General features: G+C 45.7%; 1 protein-coding gene across 1 annotated transcript; it reads right to left on the bottom strand.

Annotated features, from left to right (window-relative positions):
- Positions 1–21912, bottom strand: CCDC77 (coiled-coil domain containing 77). The gene is made up of 11 exons (XM_090043402.1): positions 21232–21912; positions 16594–16810; positions 14135–14277; positions 13006–13102; positions 11586–11658; positions 11228–11325; positions 7014–7162; positions 5430–5673; positions 4317–4442; positions 4013–4165; positions 1–642 (listed from the first exon to the last, which is right to left on the bottom strand). The coding sequence occupies exons 1-11, from the start codon at positions 21684–21686 to the stop codon at positions 496–498; spliced, it is 1902 nt and encodes a 633-aa protein (XP_089899528.1). The 5' UTR covers positions 21687–21912; the 3' UTR covers positions 1–495.
- Positions 21913–22662: the final 750 nt, after the last annotated feature.

Here is a 22662-nt window from a genome sequence, read left to right as displayed (position 1 = left end):
AGCTTTCACTCTTAATTTTAATTTAAAAAAATCTAGAAAACATTACAAACTTGATTCTTTGGCAAATAATAATAACAATAATAAAACTTCAGGAGGCTCTTGCGGCTCAAGTCACATACCTCAGAAAGGCATCAACTTGCTGACATCATGTTTGACAAGACGGTATAAAAAATTACAGCAGAAAATTCCAAGGCACTAAAACAACTTTTCATGCTCAAAGTCATCTGTCCATAAGCATGTGTTTTTTGGGGAAAAGGGATGAACTTAAGATAGAACATGTTTATCAGTGATCTCACATCTAGTAGGGAAGGGACAGAGAGCTGGACATGTTAGGAAACATCTCCTCTACCACACTCCGAAATTCGCAGATTTGCTGCTTCTTGTTTGTCATGGGATGCTGGGAAAGAGGTACATGTAGCCTGTTCTTTAAACTCACCTTTATAATGTAGAATCAGTCATGGTCATAATACTACTATGCTGGCTGATATCTCTATATCAACAGATCCGTAGTTCACTCTCCAAGCCGTAGATTTTTGCCTTCAAGTTTCTTAGTTCTCCTTGAATTTTGCGAGTTCGCCTGTTGCCCTGGCGTACCTCATGCAGAATAGCAAGGTCTTGGTCTGGTCCAATATTCAGGGTCACCTAGAGAGAAGAGCGGGTCGATGGAAATACAGCTAGGAAAATTCTTTCTTGGAGTGTAATCTGGGGAGGATTATAAAGCAAACATTCCAGCCATGGCAAGAAAGCACTCAAACCAGCATAGCTAACTGCACTGATAGAAACAAAAGGAGGTGTACCAGGACAGAGAACTGAGAATAGAAGCATTTCTTTAGCATCAGAGAGCGATACAACACCAACTGAGTGAAAGAAGAGTTCACAGAGTATACCCTGTAATGCATCAGTAAACAGGTGGCTTGTTTAAACAAGCCATAGCCAGGATTTATTTTATTTTATTTCACAGGGACTCAAATACAATGCAACTCATTCAACCACAGTGTGATTCTCACTCGTATATAAAAAAACAGGTTTTTATACTGTGTTTATATCTAAATTATAATTATCAGGACAGATGCTTTACTGCTGGTGCTGGAAAATCATAACTTGAAAACTGCACTAGTATTTTTGATTTTGAATGACAATGGTTCAAGATTATACTAGCTGCATCTCCAACTTGTATTTTAAACTGTATAGTCCAGAGACTAGGACAATACAATGAAGCGTCCACCTACCCAAAACAGTTATAAACCTGCTAATATTACAAAAGCCTAAATCTGTCCCTAATGCTTTATTTGCACTCTGACTGGCTGACAAACAGCTACCTGGCCCAACATGGCCGTGGCAGTGGCTGGGGGAGGGAAGGAGCAGACCTCCTCCTCCCCAGGGCCCACTCCTCCCCCACAGCAGCCTCAAGCCTGCTCCTCCTATCCCCAAGCTGGTCCAACACATGGGGGGAGGAGCAGGAGCACTGTGGTGTCGGTGGTGAGGGTGGGGCCGGGGGGGACTGGGCCTGGGTCTGATGCGGGGTTGGGGAGCAAGCCCAAGCTGGGGGAAAAGCCAGCCTGATGTGGTGGGGTGGGGGAAGTGGGCCCAGCCCAACAAGGCAACTGCAGGGGGAGGGGAGGAGGCTCGCTTCACATCAGGCCCTGGCCCACTCCTCCCTTCCCCCTGCCGCTGCAGCAGGGAGTGGAGAGAGCAGACCCAGACCCCAAGCAGCTGGAGGGAAGGGGAGCATGCCCAGACTGGGGGGGGAAGAGGGGGGAGGGAAGGCGTGGCACCATCCCCACCTGCTCCCCTCACCTCCCCCCATCATTCTTGATAGGCAGTTGGCTAGTTTGAATAATAATCTACTTTTGCAAGTTAACCATTATTTTCCTTGTTTTTAACATTTGAGTCACCTGCATGTGTTAATCCAATGTCAGACTGTCCATTCTGTGGAAGACCACCTATGTTGACTTCTGTATTAAGACCTAACTCAGCGCACCAATAGCCCAAACTTGTTCATACTGAAGTTTTGGCATTTAAGGCTAAAAATAGCAATTAGATAATCTAGTCTGAACTTTTTTTATGTCACAGGCAATTAGTTTTCATCCAACTACCCCTTATCTGGATTAATCAAGTCCAAAGACTTTCATTAATCCAAATCATTCTAGTTCTCAAGGGACTGAACTGCGCACCACAGGACAGAAGCTAAGATATCACTATAGCACCTGATGCTCCTACAATGGCAAGGAATTAAGATACGCTCCAGTGTTACCAGCAGACCAACTATGTCCCATGCTGCAAAAGGAAACAAAAAGAAATCCCAAAACAAATCCTGAAGTGCCTGATAAATCTAATCTTGAGAAAAAAGTCTTTCCGATCTCAAATCTGGTGATCTGCAGAACCCCAAGCAAGTACATCAAGCATCAGACCAACTTCTAGAAAAACTGGTCCATACCACCTTAGAGCACTGATCTATGAAGTCTGATGACCAAGCCCAACTGTGGCCAATCACAGGTATTTCTGGAAGGGAAAACCCCAAAACCCAGAATATGTTTATCTAATCCTGTCTCAGTGAAGAGTGGGGTGGAATTAGTCTTCCTAACTTCTCCTGGTGAAAGGCTGAAGCAAGAGACTGCTCAGATCTCTTGCTTCAGCTTTTCACCAGCAGAGGTTAGGCAATCTGTTTTTTTCTGATAAAAATATCCCAAATGCACTGATAAAAAAGTATGCATTTTTCCATTATTAAAATAAAGCACCTCCGGCCCTGGCCCTGCTATTGTCCCTCACTCCCAACCCAGAGCCCCCTGGCCGCAGCCCCCCATTATGCTAGGAAGGGGATGGGTATATGAGGAATAGGGTGGGTTAAGTCTATCCTCATAGACTTACCTGCAAGGAGCTGCAGAAGCAGTTTACCACCACCCTCCCTGGCTGCCATGTGCATGTACAGATGCATGTGGTACCCCTTGCACCCACTACCCCCCAGCCCTAAGGAGCTCTGACAGGCTGCAAGGGGAAACCCACTGTTTCCTAGGTTTTTCATCCTGTGAAGTAGAACATCTGTGTTTTTCTCCTTTAAAGGAGAAAATCCATGTTTTCCCATAGCAAATGGAAAACATGGATCCCTGGTTATTCCCTTAATATAGAGCTACAAGTGTTATGAGGCATACAGGCTATCCTGTCTTCCTCAAATGCCTTTGAAAAAGGGGATGAAGTAAGGGACTCAGATTCACAAATTCCAAAGCCAGAAGGCACTACCAAAACTAGCCCATCCCACTTAAACAGACAATAAAAGTTCTCTCAGATGTTGGATTTAAACACGTCTTTTAAAAAAAAAAAGCTCTTTCATCTTAACAACTCCAAACAATGATTAATCCATTGACCTCCCTTGTTGAATTGTTCTGATGTATAATTAGTCTCACAGCTGGAAAATTATATCTGAATTTTAGAATAGTAATGAATTTATCTTCAACTTTCAGCCACTGGAGATTTTTAGGCCTTCCTGACCACAGATGAAAAGCCCTCCACTATCAGATATATTTTGCAAGGGTAAGCATCTATACAGTGTAACCCAGTCACCTTTCAACTTTTCTTCAGTTGATGGCTAAGCTTTCATTGAACTGAGTTGGAACAAGATCAGTTCCCAGAACTGTTAGGAAAAAAAAAAAAAATCAAACATTTTTGCCACGTTACACACACAAGGGGTGGCAGCTGATATTCAGCTGCCTAACAGCCATATTAGGAGAATTGGCTTGGAAATATCAGATGGAAAGTGTAAGAGAAACATAACTTGGTGCATTAATTACATCAGCTATATAATCATAAGTCCCTAACAATATGGATGCCTAGTAAAAGAGAGAGTGTGTGTGTGTTACAAATTGTAACACTCCACACCAAAAGATAATGGACATCATAAGTTTCTAAAGACTCAATTTAGGAAAAACAGGAATTCCCAACATACTTAGAAACTCAGCCCACACTAGTGTGGGCTAATTACATCTCAGTCCTCTCCCTAACCACAATCAAAGATTACCTTAAAGAGCTGTTTCTCTACATCCTTCAACCTCTGCCGAAGCTGCTTAATGTCATTCTTGAAGCCTTCTACTTCCATGCTACGCCGTTTTTCCAGGGCCTCATATCGTTGTGTCATCAGTTGCAAACGCTTCCCCATTTTTTCTGAGCGTTCCTGAGGGGGGAAAAAAAAAAAAAAGAGTAGGATTTCTAGGATAAGGCATCATGGAGTCTCTCTAACACACACACATGCTGGGGCTCAAACAGCTACCTACACTGGGCTGCAAGCCCATCATACAATTGGCAACAAGTAACAGAGGAATTACCTTGAAGAGCTCTCGGCCAACATCCCCCTCCTCACGAATCCTAGCCAGCTCACCCTCCAAGGTAACACATTGCTCTCGGTACATGCTTGCCAGTCTCTGCTCCTGTATTAACTGCTCCTGCAATGACTAAATCCCAAAAGCAAGGACTAGAATTAATAAATGGTGGAAGCAGGTAGTCAGTACACATAAAACCTTCCTCCCCAAAGAACAAAAGGTGGGACACAAAGGCTATTCCCATAACAAGTAAATAGGAGTACACTGATAGAGATTTTGGGGGCCAATACCAATGGCCGATTTTTAAGGAGGCATATTGGCTGATACCAATCCAATTTCCAATATAGTTGCATGCAGCTGCTAAGTCTCTTTTGGTGGAAGGGGAGGGAAGGGTGTGGGGGGCAGATGAACACCCCACTGTGGTGAGGGAGAAGTGGGGCAGGGCAGGGCGTGGGACGGAGGCGCAGCTCAGCCGGGGGTCATGGGGAAAGAGCCTCTAGCTGCTGCTTGCACCCCAGGAGGGCATGAGGGGACCAGCATGTGTTCCCAGATCTGCATAGGGTGGATGACTAATGGCTGAAAGCATTTTTACTTTTCTGCTTTGCCTTCTTCTAAATTTGAGTTCAATAAACTTCAATAGCCTGTGACTGACAGAAGTCTGCAGTGTGCTTGTCTGACTTGAGTGGCAGAGTAGGTACTTAGACCCATCCTTTTTTTGTTCCCAGGACCTAAGGGACAAGGCACATGATGCGTTCTGCAGTGGAGTTAGGAGTGAGGACCCAGCTGGTGTTAAAATGATAGCTTTTGCATTGCTCATTCAATAAAAGCAGAATTTTGGGTGGCAGTTGTCATTTGAGTGAAGTCTACTGAAGAATCATTATGAAGAGTCCTAACTGTAGAACATTTCATCTCTTAGTTTTGTAAGCTATACAATCTCCTGGAAATCAAATCCTGTTACAGCAAAGCCAGCACAATCAATATATCCCATGAGAGCCTTTCAGTTTTGAAACACAGAACATTCGTTTCTCAGTAAAGAACCAAGTAAAGATATCATCTTAGATACTCTCAAATCACCATTCAGAAATAAGTAGATCTCATTACAGAGGGAATAGCGATTACCTTGATTTCTCCACTCTGTACTTTCTGAATTTCACGATCTGCATGATGAATCAGCTTGATGTCTCTCTCCTTTCTCTCTCTCTCTGGCTCCCTGCTGATGAAAAGCACGTCCCGGCCTTCATCAAGTTTCCTCAATAAACTATCCTTCTCTGCCATCCACGCTTTCTCACTTGCTCGTGAATCAAACTTCAGCTGGAGAAAGTCCCGTGTGCTCTCATAGAGTAGGTTCTGGGTCTTATGGAGTCTTAAAACAGGAATTAAAAAAGAATAATGCACTCCCTCCACCAATATCCTCCTTTGTTCCCCTGTACTCTCATTAGGAGTCAGAATCATAGAATAACAGAAAATTAGGGTTGCAAGGAATCACGTGGTCATCTAGCTCAACCCCCTGCTCAAAGCAGGAGCATTCCCAACTATCTCATCCCAGCCAAGGCTTTGTTTACCTAGGTCTTATAAACCTCCAAGGATGAAGATTCCAGCACCTCTCTGGGTAACGTGTTTTAGTGCCTGTTCCTGGAACCTCCTTTGTAACCACCCTTCCCGTAATTGAAAGCTGTTATTAAATCCCCCTTCAGTCTTCTCTTCTCTAGACTAAATAAGCCTAGTTCCCTCAGCCTCTCCTCAGAAGTCTGTTCACCAGCCCCCTAACCATTTTTGCTGCCCTCTGCTGGATTCTCTCCAATTTGTCCACATCTTTTCTGGAGTTGGAATCCAAAACTTGACACTACTCCAGATGTGGCCTCACCAGTGCCAAATAGAGGGGAATAATCACTTCCTTTGTTTTGCTGGCAACACTTCTACTAATGTAGCCCAGTATGCTGTTAGCTTTCTTGAAAACAGGGGCACACTGTTAGCTCGTATTCAGCCTACTCTACTGTAACCCCCAGGTCCTTTTCTGCAGAGCTGCTGCTTAGCCAGTTGATCACCAGGTTGTACCAGTGCATGGGATTGTTCTGTCCTAAGTACAGGACTTTGCACTTGTCCTTATTGAACTTCCTGAGATTTTTTTTTGGCCTAATCTTCCAATTTGTCTACATTTCTCTGAATGCTAGCCCTACCCTCCAGCATATCTGCTACTCCACCTAGCTTGGTGTCATCTGCAAACTTGCTGAGAGTGCACTCCATCCCATCATCTTCCAGATTGTTGATGAAGACATTGAACAAAACTGCCCCCATGACCAACCCTTGGGACACTCCACTTGATACTGGCTGCCAACCAGACAGTGAGCCATTGATTACTACCCTTTAAGCGCAACAATCCAGCCAGTTTTTTTATCCACCTTACAGTCCATTCATCCAACTCCTTAGTTTGCTTATGAGAATGTTGTGGAACTGTATCAAATAGTTGGTGCAAGCGTGAGCTGAGAAAGGATAGGAATGGTCTCAGGAGTTCTGAGCCAGTTTTAAGAGCCACTTTATCCAGGGATGATGGGATAGTTTAACCTCTAGATTTCTTAGTCCACCTCCACTTACATACCAAGCAACTGACCGAATACTGTGTTTTCTGCCTGCTATATTAAAATAAGGAAATTATTTTAGACAACTTTACTGCCCCAATTAACAAAGTTGTTCTCTTGTACTCACTTATCTGTCAAGCTTTTGATTTTGTCTTGGTCCCTCTGATGCTGAACCTGGGCTTCTTCCATGTGAATCCTCCTATCTTCTAACAATGCATCAAGCTGTTCCTTGGATAACCGGGTCTGCTCTTCCATTTGAGCCTGCAGAGCCTCTACCTGAATGGGCGTGCAAGAAAGGCATTAAGTAAGCTCCTATACCAGACATGCTGCAATCCTTGTGAACACTGTTTAAATACCAGGTAAATATACAAACAAAGAACACTCTCAAGCCCTTAATACCTCGTTAGATACCTCATCCAAGTTCTCACTTATAATTTGATCTTAAAGAGAAGCCTGCTTTGGAACTCTAGTTATTTCTTTAACATATTTCTATGTATCCTTTGTAAGTGATAGACACTTTACAGTCAGTAGGCCAGATTCTTCCTTGCCTGCTATGAGACCTTGGAAGCACATACACTTCAAAGACTACTATTCTGAATACAGTATATTAAAAAAAAAATACATCTATTGCTATAAGTGTTATGTGTTGTTGTGCTCTGGGCTCACTGGGGGTAATTAACACAAGTCCCAGTGGGACACATGTCTGAGAATCTCAAGTCCTGTGGGAAATGCATCCACTGGTTTGTTCTGGCTCCAAGAGGCCAGACAAACAATGAAGGTGATGGGTATAAATAGTCCCAATGTGGGGACACACTAAGAAAGATACAGACTGGAATAAAGAACTGGTAAGCTTGTGGCTCTGCATACCAGGACTTTACAATGCTGATCGTTAATAACTGCTTACTGTAACATGCATGTAGACTGCTTACTGTTTTATTGCATTTTCTTTGATTTGCTTTTGCCCTCCCCCAAAATAAGCTGAATATGCTGAAAGCTGCATGTGACAGATGGATCCAGTCATTAGCCTCTGAAGAAAACAATACAGCAGCTAGTACTAAACTGGTAGAGACAGGACAGTTACCTTGAAATCTTGGTCTTAGGCTAGGAACAGACACTGGATAACCTGTGTCTGTGTTTGTCCTGGAACAAAAACATCCTGGGATTGGTGTGTACACACATCTCCCTTCTAATCAGGATTTAGCGAGCAACTGAATGCCATGCTGCTTTTCTGCCACCGATTCAATGACATAATCCCAAGATAACTGTTCAGATATACTTTGCAACATCTTGGGATAAACTGTTAGTACCTCTTATTTGGTAACCTTTTTTTTTTTTTAGGATTTCTCTCAGGACAGCAGACATGGATGGTTTATCCAGGATAAATGCACTGTCTGTTTGCAGCCTTAAGGGAAAGAGCTACTAGTCTCCCACCCAAGCAACATGATGATTTGAGGCCTGAGGTCAGATCAGGTTGTCCAGGAAGACAAGGGAAATCAAAGATTTAGGTATTCCAAAGCTTTGATCAATGTTTGGCATAGGAAAGGAGATAGTGGAGGGAGGGAAGGGAGAGATTTCAGTCATCTTTGTGCCTCACTAATTTTAGTCTCTCTTGCAATATAGAGCAGTCTTTAATGCTCTGCCCTCACCTCTTGCCTTGGCAACACTACTATTTCATTCTATTCCATACAGAGGCCCTATATTTTAGGAGGGCAAACTTCAACGAGCTAAGGAGGATAGTTGGAGAAGCGCTGAGGTCCTGGAGGGGAGGGGAGCCAGGTGTCCAAGGAGAGTGGTTGCTCCTTAAGGAGACGATCCTCCAAGCCCGAAGAAAGGTAATCCCAATGAGGATCAAAGGGAGCAGGAGAGCACACAAGCCTCCATGGCTCACCAAAAGCATCCGGGAATGTCTCCTTGCTAAAAAGGAGGCTTACACCCAATGGAAAGAAGGGGTCATCACCAGGGAGGACTATTCTGTAGTTGCTCAGGGATGTAGGGGGGTAGTTAGGAAGGCCAAGGCAGAGATGGAACTGGGACTAGCTTCCCAGATTAAGGACAATAAGAAGTCCTTTTTTAAATACATAGGGGGTAAAAAGAAGGTCCCGGGTAATGTGGGGCCCTTGCAGGACGTGTTGGGAAATTTGGTCGTCACACCGGACGGCAAAGCTAACATGTTTAACAATTTCTTTGCCTCCGTCTTCCTAAGTAGGGACCAGAACAGCCACCTCCCTGCTGGGCCCCCCTCAGGCCCCAGGGGAGGCACACCTGCGCCACGGGTTAGCAAGGATTTAGTTAGGGAGCTTCTGAAGGGGTTGGACATATTCAAGTCAGCCGGTCCGGATGATCTCCACCCTAGACTTCTAAAGGAACTGGCCGAGGTCATTGCAAGTCCCCTGGCACGGCTTTATGAGCACTCGTGGTGCTCTGGTGAGGTACCGGAGGACTGGAAGAGGGCCAACATGGTCCCCATCTTCAAAAAAGGCAGGAAGGAAGACCCGGGAAACTATAGGCCGGTTAGTCTTACCTCGATCCTAGGCAAGCTGTTCGAGAAAATTATGCTGGCACACATCCAGGAGGGACCAGCAGGGGACTGCATGCTTAGGGGCAACCAACACGGGTTCATCAGTGGCAGGGCCTGTCAGACCAACCTGGTGGCCTTTTACGATCAGATCACCAGATCATTAGATGCAGGGGTAGCAGTGGATATAGTCTTCCTGGACTTCTGGAAGGCTTTTGACACTGTCTCTCACCCCGTTCTCATTAAGAAACTGGGGGGCTGTGGTGTAGACACCCACACAGTCAAATGGGTTGCCAACTGGCTGGAGGGCCGCACCCAGAGGGTGGTAGTGGACGGGTCCTTCTCAACCTGGAAGGAAGTGGGCAGTGGGGTTCCACAGGGCTCTGTCCTTGGGCCCGCGCTATTCAACATCTTCATCAGTGATTTGGACGAGGGGGTAAAAAGCACCCTGTTCAAATTTGCTGATGACACTAAGATATAGGAGGACGTGGGCACACTGGAAGGATGCAACAGGCTACAATCAGTCCTAGACAGGTTACAAGGGTGGGCAGATGAGAATAGGATGGGTTTCAACACAGACAAGTGCAAGGTGATGCACCTCGGGAGGAACAACCAGCACCATGCCTACAGGTTAGGGAACTCCCCTCTTGTCAGCACAGAGGTGGAAAAGGATCTTGGGGCCATCATTGACTCCAAGATGAACATGGGCCGGCAGTGTGGGGAGGCAGTTAGGAAGGCCAACCGCACCCTGTCATGCATCCACAGATGCATCTCGAGCAGGTCCAAAGAGGTGATCCTCCCCCTCTATGCGGCACTGGTCAGGCCGCAGTTGGAGTACTGCATCCAGTTCTGGGTGCCACACTTCAAGAGGGATGTTGACAGCATGGAGAGGGTCCAGAGGAGGGCCACTCGTATGATCAGGGGACAGCAGGGCAGGCCCTATGAGGAGAGGCTACGGGACCTGAACCTGTTCAGCCTCCAAAAGAGAAGGCTGAGGGGGGATCTTGTGGCCTGTTATAAACTAGTCGGGGGGGACCAGCAGGCATTGGGGGAGTCACTGTTCCCCCAAGCACCACTAGGAGTGACCAGGAATAACGGTCACAAGCTGGCAGAGGGTAGGTTTAGGTTAGATATCAGGAGGCGCTACTTCACGGTCAGGGCGGCTAAGGGTCTGGAACCAACTTCCAAGAGAGGTGGTGCAGGCTCCTACCCTGGGGGTTTTTAAGAGGAGGTTAGATGAACATTTTGCTGGTGTTGTTTGACCCCAGTATTCTTTCCTGCCATGGCAGGGGGTCGGACTCGATCTGGTCAGGTCCCTTCCAACCCTAGAAACTATGAAACTATGACAAAAGTAAATTTTGACTTCTCTGGCATGTTTCACTATATCATGTGCTGTTTATGCTTCACAAAGAGAAGAAGAAATACAGTTTCATGGATTCACAGAAGTTTAGTTTCCAACCACTTTGTTGCTTGAAGTTCTTAAACAAGTACTTAATCCTGAAGTTCTCTGTAGGCCAGACCCATAGCTGATAAAGCCAGTAATCCACTATATGAATTTACATCAGCTAAGACTATGGCCCTAACATAGGATATACATTAACAACAATAGGAATTTTTTTGGGCAGTTTATTGGATCTACTGCTACGATAGGAAGTGTCACTTTAAATCCACTATACAAAGAAACCACAATAGAGTAGGAGTAAGAGGGAAGCAGTACTAAGCAGCAAACAGCAGGCCAGGTTCTAGGCAGACAGTATGTTCAGAATTCATATAAATCGCCATGTATGGGCAGAAGGGGCATCTGTTAATTAGCAAATGCTCCTTACCTGCAGTAAAAGAGTTTGATTGTCTCTGTGATATTTTTCAGGACTTTCTGGTTTCTCACCTTTTGCTGCTGGCTTTGAGGTGCTCCTTTTAGTGCTCGCTGCAAAAAACAAGATTAATTGAGGAAATTGCCCCACTTCTCTCTCTCAAACTATATACAAGACTTTTCCCAGCAGGGAGCATTGGAGAGAATATAATTTGCTAGCCTGAAGGAAAACTGCAGGAAGAGAACACAGCTGCAGTAACCACAGCTTCTTCCAGCAGACTCACAAGAAATATAGAATCACTGGCTTTGGAGAGCTCATAGCTACCAGTGCGCGCATGTATTTAGCCATCTTGCTAGTGTCATTGGTACATTACCTGTTCTGGAAGTATATGCATCATTTCGTTCATGTTGATCTCTGGATTTGAGTGGCCTTTGAGAAACAGTGACCTATGGGAAAACAATCCATAATCTCTTAGCTGAACAATTCTGCTCTTTGCTCTACAAGCCATTGTCATCAAATGCAAATACTAGGGGGCATGGGGAAAGACTTGGAAGAACAGCCATCAGTGCAGCAGGAGCAGAACAAACATATTTGCAGAAAGAAAGCCAGTGTTCAGTGAAAATACCCCCCACTGTACAGTTGCTTGAACTCTGCAGTTTCCATCTCTTCACCAGTTGTGGTTTTTTAAACTACTGGGGTCTGGTCTTGTTTTTGCAGACTGTAATGGGAACAGGATCTAGCCCTTATCAGAAGATGTAGCTTTTATAGGTGGCAGGAAAAGAGCAGGTGTCCTCTTCTCCACTAGCCCTCCTTCCTGCTATAACCGATTGTTAATACTGGTGAGGAAATAAAAGACAAAAACTATCCACCTGATATAGGTACTGTTTCAAAACCAACTGCTATATTGAGTTCCACTCAATGCAAGAACAGGAGGCCACCAGGAAGTTACAGTTATAGCTAACAATGGTTATAGTTCCCTTCATCATGCATCTGTAACTTTGGTTTTGATGCTAGTTAAGCAGTCCCAAAGACACTGTATGTCAGTGAAAAATTGGTATGTGGTGTGTCCCTTTCCCTTTTTGCTATCCTTGGACCCATTACACTGCCTCTGCAAAAGATGAGCACTAACCCACATCAGCAGAATTTCAAGCCTGCTTTAAAGGGACTTCTGCACAACTTGAAAAGTGCAGAAAGACCAGAAGTCAAAAGGGAATCTGGCTCAATGTTTCAAGTCTCACTCTGCACAGAAGACACTATTTTCTTCCCATATTCAACACACTCTTTATTCCCCAAGTCACTGCTCTGACCTTTCTACCCAATAAGAAAGCATGAATGACAGAGAAGGACAGTTTATTGAGGAAGCTTGATGAAGGCTGGGATGTGTTCCCAACAGCCAGGAAGTAGAGAGAGAGAACTATACAAACTTATATACAAAGCCCAGGCCCACTGCTACTTAATCAGCATGGGTAACCAACAAGGAGACATGATTTGCTTCAGGAGGGAAGTATGTGACAAACTTCCTCTCCAGAACTCCTGTCCAGGGAATAAAACCAGAAGCTGGGACCCTGGGTAGGCCTCACTCTTTATCCAACATGCTAGCATCATTTTACTGTATTATGTATTAGACAAATAGTTAGATGTACTGAAACATCCAATTTTCCAGTAACTTTCTCCAGTCCTTTGTTTTTGATTTTGATTCAGGGCTGTCCCTCAATCTATACAACATCTAGGAGATGAAGCCAGAACACCTCCGTAAAACAGATGATAAATAGGACCTCTGTCCACAGCTTTACCTTGTGTGGAGGCTCCTTGTGAAAATAAGTGATTTCTCCTGTGTCTGTTCCCACAAGAGCTAGGAGATGTTGAATCTTTTTTCTGTCTTCCAGCTCCCTAAAATTCAAAGAAAGGGGATCAGTATGAGATACAGCCTCTCCCTCAAGCTGCAGGGAGTCTTATAATCTTTATAAAAGCAGCTCTAATTCTTCAGCCTTTTGCAGCCCAAAAGGCAACACTGTCTTTTAACTAGGCTACCAGATTCAGTTGACATTTACGTACAATGCATTGGAACAAGTCTCCTTTTACTGTTGTAGAAGTGTGGGGGGGAATGGGTGTCCCTTTTCTGTACAATCTAACACTAGTATATAGTAGGATTGGGAGCTGAAAAACCAGAATTCTCACTCCAGGGTGAAGTCAGAAGTTCCTAACAAACTAGTTAAGATGACCCAAATCCAACAGATTTCCCAATGTAGAACAGACTTTATCATATTAAGATGATAGTTTTCCCATGTATTCCAGTTCAAAATAGACTGTAATAGATGTACAAGGTTTTAAGTATCTCCTTGAAGAAATGCTACAGCACTCCCACAAACCACTTACAGTCCCCACCAAGTGAACCAAAAATCTGAATCACTCAGAACTAGGATTAAGAAGAAACTCAGGGAGCTACTACTGAGAGCTAATTTGGTGAAAGATGAGCAATTCAGGCTCAAAAAATAGAGAGGCACAAATAGGAAGGGGTTAGAAAACAGTGGAGGGAGCTCTTAAAAAAAAAAACCCAAAACACTGTCCATTTTGCATTTGCATTTTAAAATGTGAGTTTCTTGCTTTTAAGACTGCATGGAGGGAATACAACCATGGAGAGAATACAAAACAGTTAAACCAAAACCTCCAAGCTGAAGCTGACAACTTCATTTTAAACCTGAACTTTTTTCTACTTGTGTATCTGCTATGTGGACCTATTCTGGTATCAAAATCCTGTAACCATCCAGGACAGCAGATTGAAGGTCTTGCAGTACAGTCACTTAGTGTTCTTACTAGGCTAGTGCTAATGAACAGACCTATAGAAGAACTATACTTTTAAGATGGAGGCTCTAACATGTAGCTATAAAACCTTTTCTGCACATCTCCATTTACCTGACTCACCTGATTTTCAGCCGGTCATTTTCTGAGTAAAGACGTAACACATGTTCCCTCTCCTGGAAGAGGTAAACTTGCATATCGCTCAAAGCCTTCTGCAGCTCTGCAATTTCCTCTTCCCGTTGACGCATCTCCCACTGTAGTTTGTGCTAGTGAGAAAAGAAGAGAGAGAGAGAAGTATGTGAACAATACTCAGCATCTGGCAACAGGAGCGACTTGTGCCAAGCAGAACCTAATACTGTAACAGCTCCTAGCAGGGCTGAATGGTTTTAAAGCAATACCACCAAACTTTGACCAGCCAAGGGTATTACTGCCAGGAGATCTTTCAGCCAGAAACCAAAGGCCCTGGTGATTCCACCACACTTGGATCATCTAGTGCTCTACCTTGATCCAAGTGACGACACATTAATCAAGCTTGAACACCTGACCTATGCTGGAACTGGGGAGGTTTGCAGCTCCAAGTCAGCGGTCAAGTTCTGACAACACTTGAAAGTTTCCAACTTGAATGAACGCGAGGACCTTCCAACTTTGTGTTATACTTAACAAAAAACCCCACAAAAAAACCCCAAAAACCCAAAACAGCTTACCACAGGGTTTAGGGTAGGATATTATTACAAGCTTATGTAGTAATTGGCTTGTCCAATTATCATTTCCCTCAGAGGTCATGTGTATCATGGTGGACAAGTAATCCATGAGAAGAACATTCCAACAGAAGATCAAGGTCAAAGAAGATCCCAATCCTTGTAGTCCATCACGCTAGCATGATTATGGAGTTGGCAATTTCCACAGCCAAATGATACAAGTGACACGGCTAACATCACATTACATCCGTAGCCCAAATAACTAGGTCCACGTTTACAGCTGGGTTGGCTGTGAATGACTCCTGTGAGACTCATATTACCGACTCTGCTACATACCAGTAAAGGGGGGCAGTAATGAAACTTCTCCTAGCTTTTACCCACATGCTGATCTACAGAATATTTTCTGAAGATCTTCAGGGTAGGCAAGATTTAAATCAGTTTCAGACATGGATGATTCATGAATAGCTATAATATTTTCAGATGTGATCAATCCTCTTCCAAACATTTTAATAAGTAAGGATCCTTTCTACTGTATGCAGCTACCTGGCAGCTTTCTGTTTGCTACAATGATGCATCATAAGATGAGAGAACCCTACCTGTTATAAAACGTCTTGTTTAATAAAGTAGGTTTTACTTAGAACTTGTTTACCTTGTTTTGCCAGTACAAGTTCTGGAAGCAGTTAGCATTTCCCACTGTCAAACCACCAGAACATGCGCACACTCATGTACTTCTGGCAGCTCTCCATGGTTCCCTGTAGTAGCCATAATGGCCAAATGCAAAAAACATTCAGGGAATGAACCAGCTGCAGAACGGATAGCAACATCCAGCAGACGGCACAGGCATAGTTACATATGCCTTCAGCCAGCTGCTGGCAGAGCTTTGTTTCATTCAGGAAATAAGGCATAAACCTGTTGGCAAAAGGGAGGTGGGAGTGGACAGGTGGGGGCACAGACAGGGGGAATGGCTTCTGTTATAGAGAAGCTCTGAGTGTAGTAATACTCAAAGTCTGGCTAACAGAACTGGAGCTGTGCTGGAAGAACACTGTAGCTTGGAATAGGTCTTGGAGTATAAGGTTTAGGTCAAAAACCATCCTTTTCATTCTGCTTATTAAGCATTTAGGCCAGTGGTTCTCATTTTTTTTAAATCCAAGGTACCCCAAGTGTTTAGGCCAGTGGTTCTCAGCATTTTTAGATCCAAGGTACCCCTCACTGAACTCAAGGCACCCCTTGGAAAGTGTCTGGGTTTGAAATCTCTGGGTTTATCTTATGAATCATGTTTGCACACATAACAGTGCTTACATTTCATGACACACTGTGGCACCCCTGAATGGTGCCACAGAACACTTGTTGAAAATCGCTGGGTTAGGCACACTGGAGTCCTGGTCCATTCTGGGGGCTGCTGAAGACCACTGCAGTAGTTTATATCCACTCCAACAAAGCTCTTACTCATTTGGGGCAAATGAGTGTCCACATTTCACCAGACTAATGCATAGTGAAAAGCAAGTGGAAATAGTACTGTACATTAAACTCAGGGTTGACAGCTAACATACATACATATATATCATGAAGGCTTTCCACAAGAGTGCAATATATTAAAATAAGGGTACTTTCCCCTATGCACTATAAGACCTGATGGCTCAAAGTTGCTCATTCCTAGGGCCTCAAGATGTAATGATTCCCCTTCAGCTCAGTCCAGCCACATTCCCCAGCAATCTTCAGTATGAGAAGCGTCAGTAATATTAGCTCTTCAACCTCAATACTCTGATGAGAGTATAACCCTTTTTCTGCCAAAAACTGGATGTGTGAGTGTGTTTAAAGGGTCCATGTGTGATGGACTAAATAAAACAGTTCATCACCAGTATGGCATTCTTTATTTTTTTTTACCTGCTCATCATATGTTTCTTTGTATCTCTCCAGCCTTTTCACCAGGTCTTCATGCTCTTCATCAAATTCAGAAATCTTTTTGCGATAGTATTCCAGCAGCTCCCGGGAGGGGCGGAGAAAGGCCAGGCGCTCATTGATGGAAGGGAGTGGAGTAGAATCCCCACAACCTGGACTTGGAGAATTAGTAAATCTGGAGGTGATTCGGGTGGCTGCCAAGCTGGATAAAATGGAAGAACAAACAAAATAAAAATAGTATTACGTTTTATGAATGAATGATGGTTGGCTCTTTCATCATTAAAGTTCACCAGACCCTGCTATAACTGGCCTAATGCAGTGGTGTTCAACTTTTTGGCCCTGTGGAACAAAGGAGCAGCCTGGGGTCGGTTCCCAAGTCAGAGCAAACCCCATGCACTAGGTTCAGGCGTTGGGGGCCCAGCACTACTCCCTCCTTGCCCCTAGCACTGGGATTGAGGTCCAGGGCCTGGCACGTCTCCCTCCCCCTGGGACCCATACTGAAATGGGTCCTGGGGCCCAGCACTGCCCATGCACGCTAGGACTGGGCACTCAATTCAGCATGCAGGGTGCACGACTCCCCAGAATCTGGAAATTTAGTAAGAGGGGAGCCGCACAAACCAGTTCACATGGCACCACAAGCTGGAACTGTCCTGATGGGATAATTTTTCAAACAATATACAAATAATATTTTACAATAGTCAAAAATACAACACCCATAACATTTTGTTTAAATTTTAGTATCACAGTAAACATAGTTAACAGCTTCTGCACCTCAAATAATCTGACTTTCACATTACCAGCAAAATAAAATTTGCAGCATATAAAAAACACACAAAAAAATTAATATGCAACTGCTGACCTACCCACTAGTGGGTAGAGATTTGCCTGCTTGATGGGGGCTAGGGGTATGCCTCCCAGCCCAGTTAGACAGGGTGCCCTACTTGGCAGTTGTGGGGAGCTCTATGAGGAAGGCATCCACAGGAACGGGCCAACCTTGGTGTGGAAAAAGTGTCAGAGATAAAGACAAAAGGAAAAGGGATACTATATACTCAAGTACAAGGTGGAAAGCAACCGTTGGACAGAGTATAAAGCAAAAAAAGGAATCAGATGTGAAAAATATCACAAGTAAACATATCCAATACAACAGTGAAGTTGAGGTAGAGAGAAACAAGCAAAGGTAGTATTTACCTTGCAGATAGCAGCAGCATGACTTATGGGCAACAAACAGGGTATCAGCCCTGGGTGCAGACTAAAATGGGGCATCCTCCCCCCACCCCGACTCCCCCCAGGATTCTTTGTCCCAGCCATGTAGCAGGACAGCTGTAGTTTCCTGTGGCTTTCTGTTGAGTGTTTTCCCTTTTTGGGCCAATTGGGTGCAGCTATCTCCTTGTGGGTTGGCAGCTTGCCCTCCAACAGGAGTCTGTAAAGTCCCCAGGGGTTCTTGCCTACCACGACTTGATGTTAAGGATCATTCTCATTCTCACGTCCTGCCTCTCCTCATTCCCTCGTCAATCGCTTGTTTAATCTTTGTCTTGGGGCTCTGCCTCCCCTACACCAACCAGAGATGATGTTAGGTCTTGGCCGAGGCTACCTCAAAGTCAATCAGCCACAGCTGGGCCTTAGCCCCTATGTTATCTCACTCCCTATTCAGACAGTATACCGCCCTTATTCAAGCCTCATGTTGGCCTGACTCATCGTTGCATGTACCCTGGGATGTCTTCCTTCAGGGTTCACCCCCTCCCCAGGGTTACTCACGGCTTTTAATATTTTTCCCTCTCTCCGCGGGCTCAGCACTGTCCCAGTCTGTTAGCTTCGTCTGAGATCCACAGCTTCACAAGAGGCATGTATCCTGGCTCCTCCGAGCCAGCCTTAGCTGGGCACCCCAGCTCTTGGGGTTGCCACTGCTCGCCCCTGCCAGGGCAATCGCTTACTCCCCAGTGCTCCAGGCTCTCAGGAAACTTCACTTCCAGTCCTCCCTGGATGCTGTCCGGTGGGGATTTTATCCCACTCTGAGGGACGTCCAGCAAATCGACACCAGCACGCGTCCACAAAGTGTGCCCACGCTGGTGCAGGGGAGTGCGTTTGGGCTTTGTCAGTGTTTTGCAGTGGCCATTCTTCCCGCCACTCCTGCGCTGGAGCTGCTTGTCTTTTGGCAGCAACCTCTCCGCCGTGGCACCTTTGATCTTTGGCAACATTCTGTGGCCACTTTTCCCTTGCTTCGGCACTGGAGGTAAGTTTCTGCTCGTGGTGGCATCCCCGCCACAAGAGCCCTAAACCCAGCGGTGTATCTGGGGGGCATGGGGCAAGCAAAATGGTGCTTCCACACCCCCTCTACCCCCCACCCCAGGAGTCTCACAGTGGGCAATCTTACACCCAACAGCACATCTTTAAGGCAGAGGGAGAAAATGAGGCACCTGCTACCCAAGTTGATGCTGCTGCTGTACAGGGATGCTGCTGCTCAAGCTGATGCTGCTACAACAACAGTGGCAGCTGCTTTCAGTGTGACTTCTCTTTCCCTCACCTTGTCCCCCCTCATCTACAATGGTGGGCATATGCCCTCCAGCCCTGTGAACAGAAGTAGCTTGCTACATGTCAGATAGGATGTCCAAATTCTGAAATGTGTTATTATGACTACCAAAGTTCCATTGGCTTGTCATTGTTGCTGGATATAGAAGCAACTAGAAATTTTAAAGCTGTGTTTCATTAGGGACTATATCTTTTTCTTCCAAATGTACAATAATACAATAGACATGCTCTAACTGTGGCTTTATGTGAGGAACAAGCAGAAGCTTCTTTGTTTCAATAATTACCACCTAGATATTGCATTGAGGAACATAGTAATGTTACTTATATCAGCAGGAAAATATGCATATCCCTGTGCATCTAAATTTTGGTATAAACTTGGCTTCATGAGCCAGCCATGAATTTACCTGTATAAGTACCAAATTTACATACATAAGTGTATACATGCAACTGTTCACTGGCCTCAGGCTTCTCTTTTAAAAACTGGCTCATCATTGTATATGTTGAGAAGACAAAAAACTTTTCATGATGTCATCGCTATAAAAACTAAAAATGATAATGCTTAACTAATTTATGCAATTCTTTACTAAACAAATCCATGTGCCAGAAGTTGACTGAAATTCTCCCTTCCAGATGTCCTGCAACTTTGAAGGTGTTAACAAGAAAGTGGATTAGGGTGATCCCGTTAACACAGTCATACAGCTAGAAGGAGCCTCCAGGTCATCTACTCCAGTGTTTCTCAACCGTGGTCACAAGAACGTATGAGAGGGTTGTGAACAAACTTTAAAAATGGATTCTCCTTTAAAGGAGAAAAATGAAGGGAAACTGTGGCTTTTCCCTAGTATGCTAGCAGAGTTTCAGCCTGCAAGGGGCTGCTTGGGGCCCGCCTGTCCTGCACACCCTGGGGGGCCTGGGCAGGAGGTCAAGACTGAGGGGTGCTGGGTCAGGACTGGCCATTGATGTTTACAGATGGGCCTTGGTACAAAAAAGGTTGAGAACCACTGATTGACTCCAACCCTCTGCCTGACACAGGATTATCCCTATCCAAACCATCCCATACAACCATAATCTAAACTGTACATAAGACTAATATACCTGGGCTTCCAAAAAGCCTTGTACAAAGCCCCATATCAAAGGCTCTTAATAAAATTGAGTTGTCACATTAAATATTGGCTTCAAGATAGAAAGCCTTGAGTAGGTGCAAACGGTTGATTTCCAGAATGGAAAAAAGTAAACAGCCGGGCCTCTGCCCTTTCACTTGTTTGACTCTTTTAGCACAAGGAACTTGGAAAGCCCACAACACGTCAACGCCATGGATCCCTGTTTGACATCTCTGGGTTTTTCTTGCGAATCGTGTTTTCCTGCCTGACAGTGCTGGTGCTCCCTAGCACCCTCCCATACCCTGGCAAGGAGCTCAAGGCACCCCAGGGGACTGCAGCAACCAGGCTGACAGTCACAGGGCTAACATTGAGGCCGTCAAGCAGAGAACTCTGCCCAACACCCGCTGCACCCTGAAGATAGCAGAGCCTGTGGACAGGCCGGATGAACGCTGCAGCCCAGCCCTGGAAGTGATGCCTCAGAAGTCCTTACGTAAATTCACCAGACTTGGCACTGACTGTCACTCACACCAGCCTTGCAGCACATGGCAGAGAGGGAAGCCAACCAGTGTTGCCAGGTGTACAGTAATTATTGTATCTGTAGGATCATTTCAACCCTTGTACAATGTACAATAGATAATACTAAAAGTGTTCAAAATGTACAATAATTTTTTAGACAGTTCACTGATGCAGCAAATGCAAACCCTAGTCACTCTCAGGGAGTCTTAACTGACTTTCTGGTTCCCTGCCACCACTTTCTTATAACCTCTTGCCTGGAAATAAAGAAGTGCATCAACTTTGAAGACCCAGGTCTCACTCATTGCAGGCTTACAGTTAGCAATATAAAGTAAATGAGAACTAAGCTTAATTAGCACTCTTTTTTCAGTTTTTTCAGAAAATACGATCGTTTGAGCTTTTAATACGATGTTTTCATATTTAAGAGTTGGCAACGCTGGGGGGAGGTGGGAGCTTGGCATTGGCGGGGCTGCAGAGCCGCACTCACCTCCTGGCGGTGCGGGGGGATCCCGGGGAGGACTCCGCCGTGCTCATCCCGCCGTACCCGGGCCGCCAGGCTGAGCTGGGGTCTTCGGTGGCACAGGAGGGGCCGCTTCCTACAGGGCCCGCGGGGGACAAACCCCGCGGAAACGCGGAAGGCCTCCCCCACTCCCGAGCGCCTGAAGGTGCACTTCGGGTCGACTCCGACCTGGAACCGCCACGCTCAACTGAAAACCTCAACTCTAGCAACGGAGCAAACCGCCACAGACAGCTCCGCCCAATTGCCGCGAGCCTTACATCGCCGGCGAGTTCTCCTGCCCAATCGGCGCTCGCTGCACAGCGCGCCCCAACGCCGCGCCAGCGTCCCTGGGAAATGTAGTTCTCAGGGCCTGGCCCCGAGGCCGGAGCCGTGCGCGGGGGATGCTGCAGGACGCGGGTCGGCGGGAAGTGAACACCTCCCATCGCCACAGAAACGCGCGTTCACACACCAAGGGGGATCCCCTCTCTACTGTGCAGAAATGTTGCGTTTTTCCCCATGGCTGCCTGACCATCTGCATACAACCCAGGCTGCTGCACGAGCTGGGCTACAATCGCGGACGGGCCCCTCCTTGCTCGTGCGCTTTACACCCTCTTTACCAGGGGCAGGGCTAGCTTTGAGACCCGCTATCACGCACACGCACTTTGAACACCGCCCCCCATCTGTCTCTCACCCACTGACTCAATTTACATCTTCCCTGACCTTAAGCGACACGTGCCCCCGGTGGTTGGAGGGCAATACAGCAGTGGGAGCTCAGTGGCAGTAAGCCGGGCAGCTCCCACAGATGCTGCTGGTGCTGTTGGTGGCAGCCAGCAGGGATCGTGGACGGCCCACGGGCACTGCCAAGTGTAGGGGGTGCCCGGCTAGGCTCGGGGGTGTACATGCACCTACGTGCACCCCCTACGCGTTGCCCCTGTTCCTCACCAGCCTTCTTTACTATCCCTTCCATCCAGGAAGAGCAGAGGCCAACTGCAGATGCTTCCTCAGCCAGACAAAGGGTTTTTAAACCAGGAAGCTTGCTAAGAAAAAAAATTCTCTTTAGTTAGTCTAATAAAAGATATCAGATTTACCCAAAGAACCCTGTCTGCCTATAGTTTACAGTAGACACACACACATGCATGCTGTTTGATCTACACACATAGTTTGATCTACGCACGTGCTGTTTGATCTACACAAATGCGCACTGCTTGATCGACACGCACAAGCGTGCACACTTTGTTTGATCTAGACTGGGGGACTCCTGTGGGCTGGATCCAGACCCAATGGTGGTTTTGGATCCAGTAGCAGCAACACACAGGTTAACGCAGTGCCAGGGAATTTGACAGAAGGCCTCAGTCCAACCCTGTATTCCAGAAGCCCTGTGGGGCAGGTGAAATGTCCCTGCAGGCCCAATCTGGCCCA

This window comes from Crocodylus siamensis, chromosome 4 (assembly GCF_052110815.1).
Source record: "Crocodylus siamensis isolate JL-2025a chromosome 4, ASM5211081v1, whole genome shotgun sequence".
Classification (NCBI taxonomy): Eukaryota; Metazoa; Chordata; order Crocodylia; family Crocodylidae; genus Crocodylus; species Crocodylus siamensis.
Note: the sequence above shows the minus strand (reverse complement) of the source record. Positions and strands in the feature narration are given on the sequence as shown.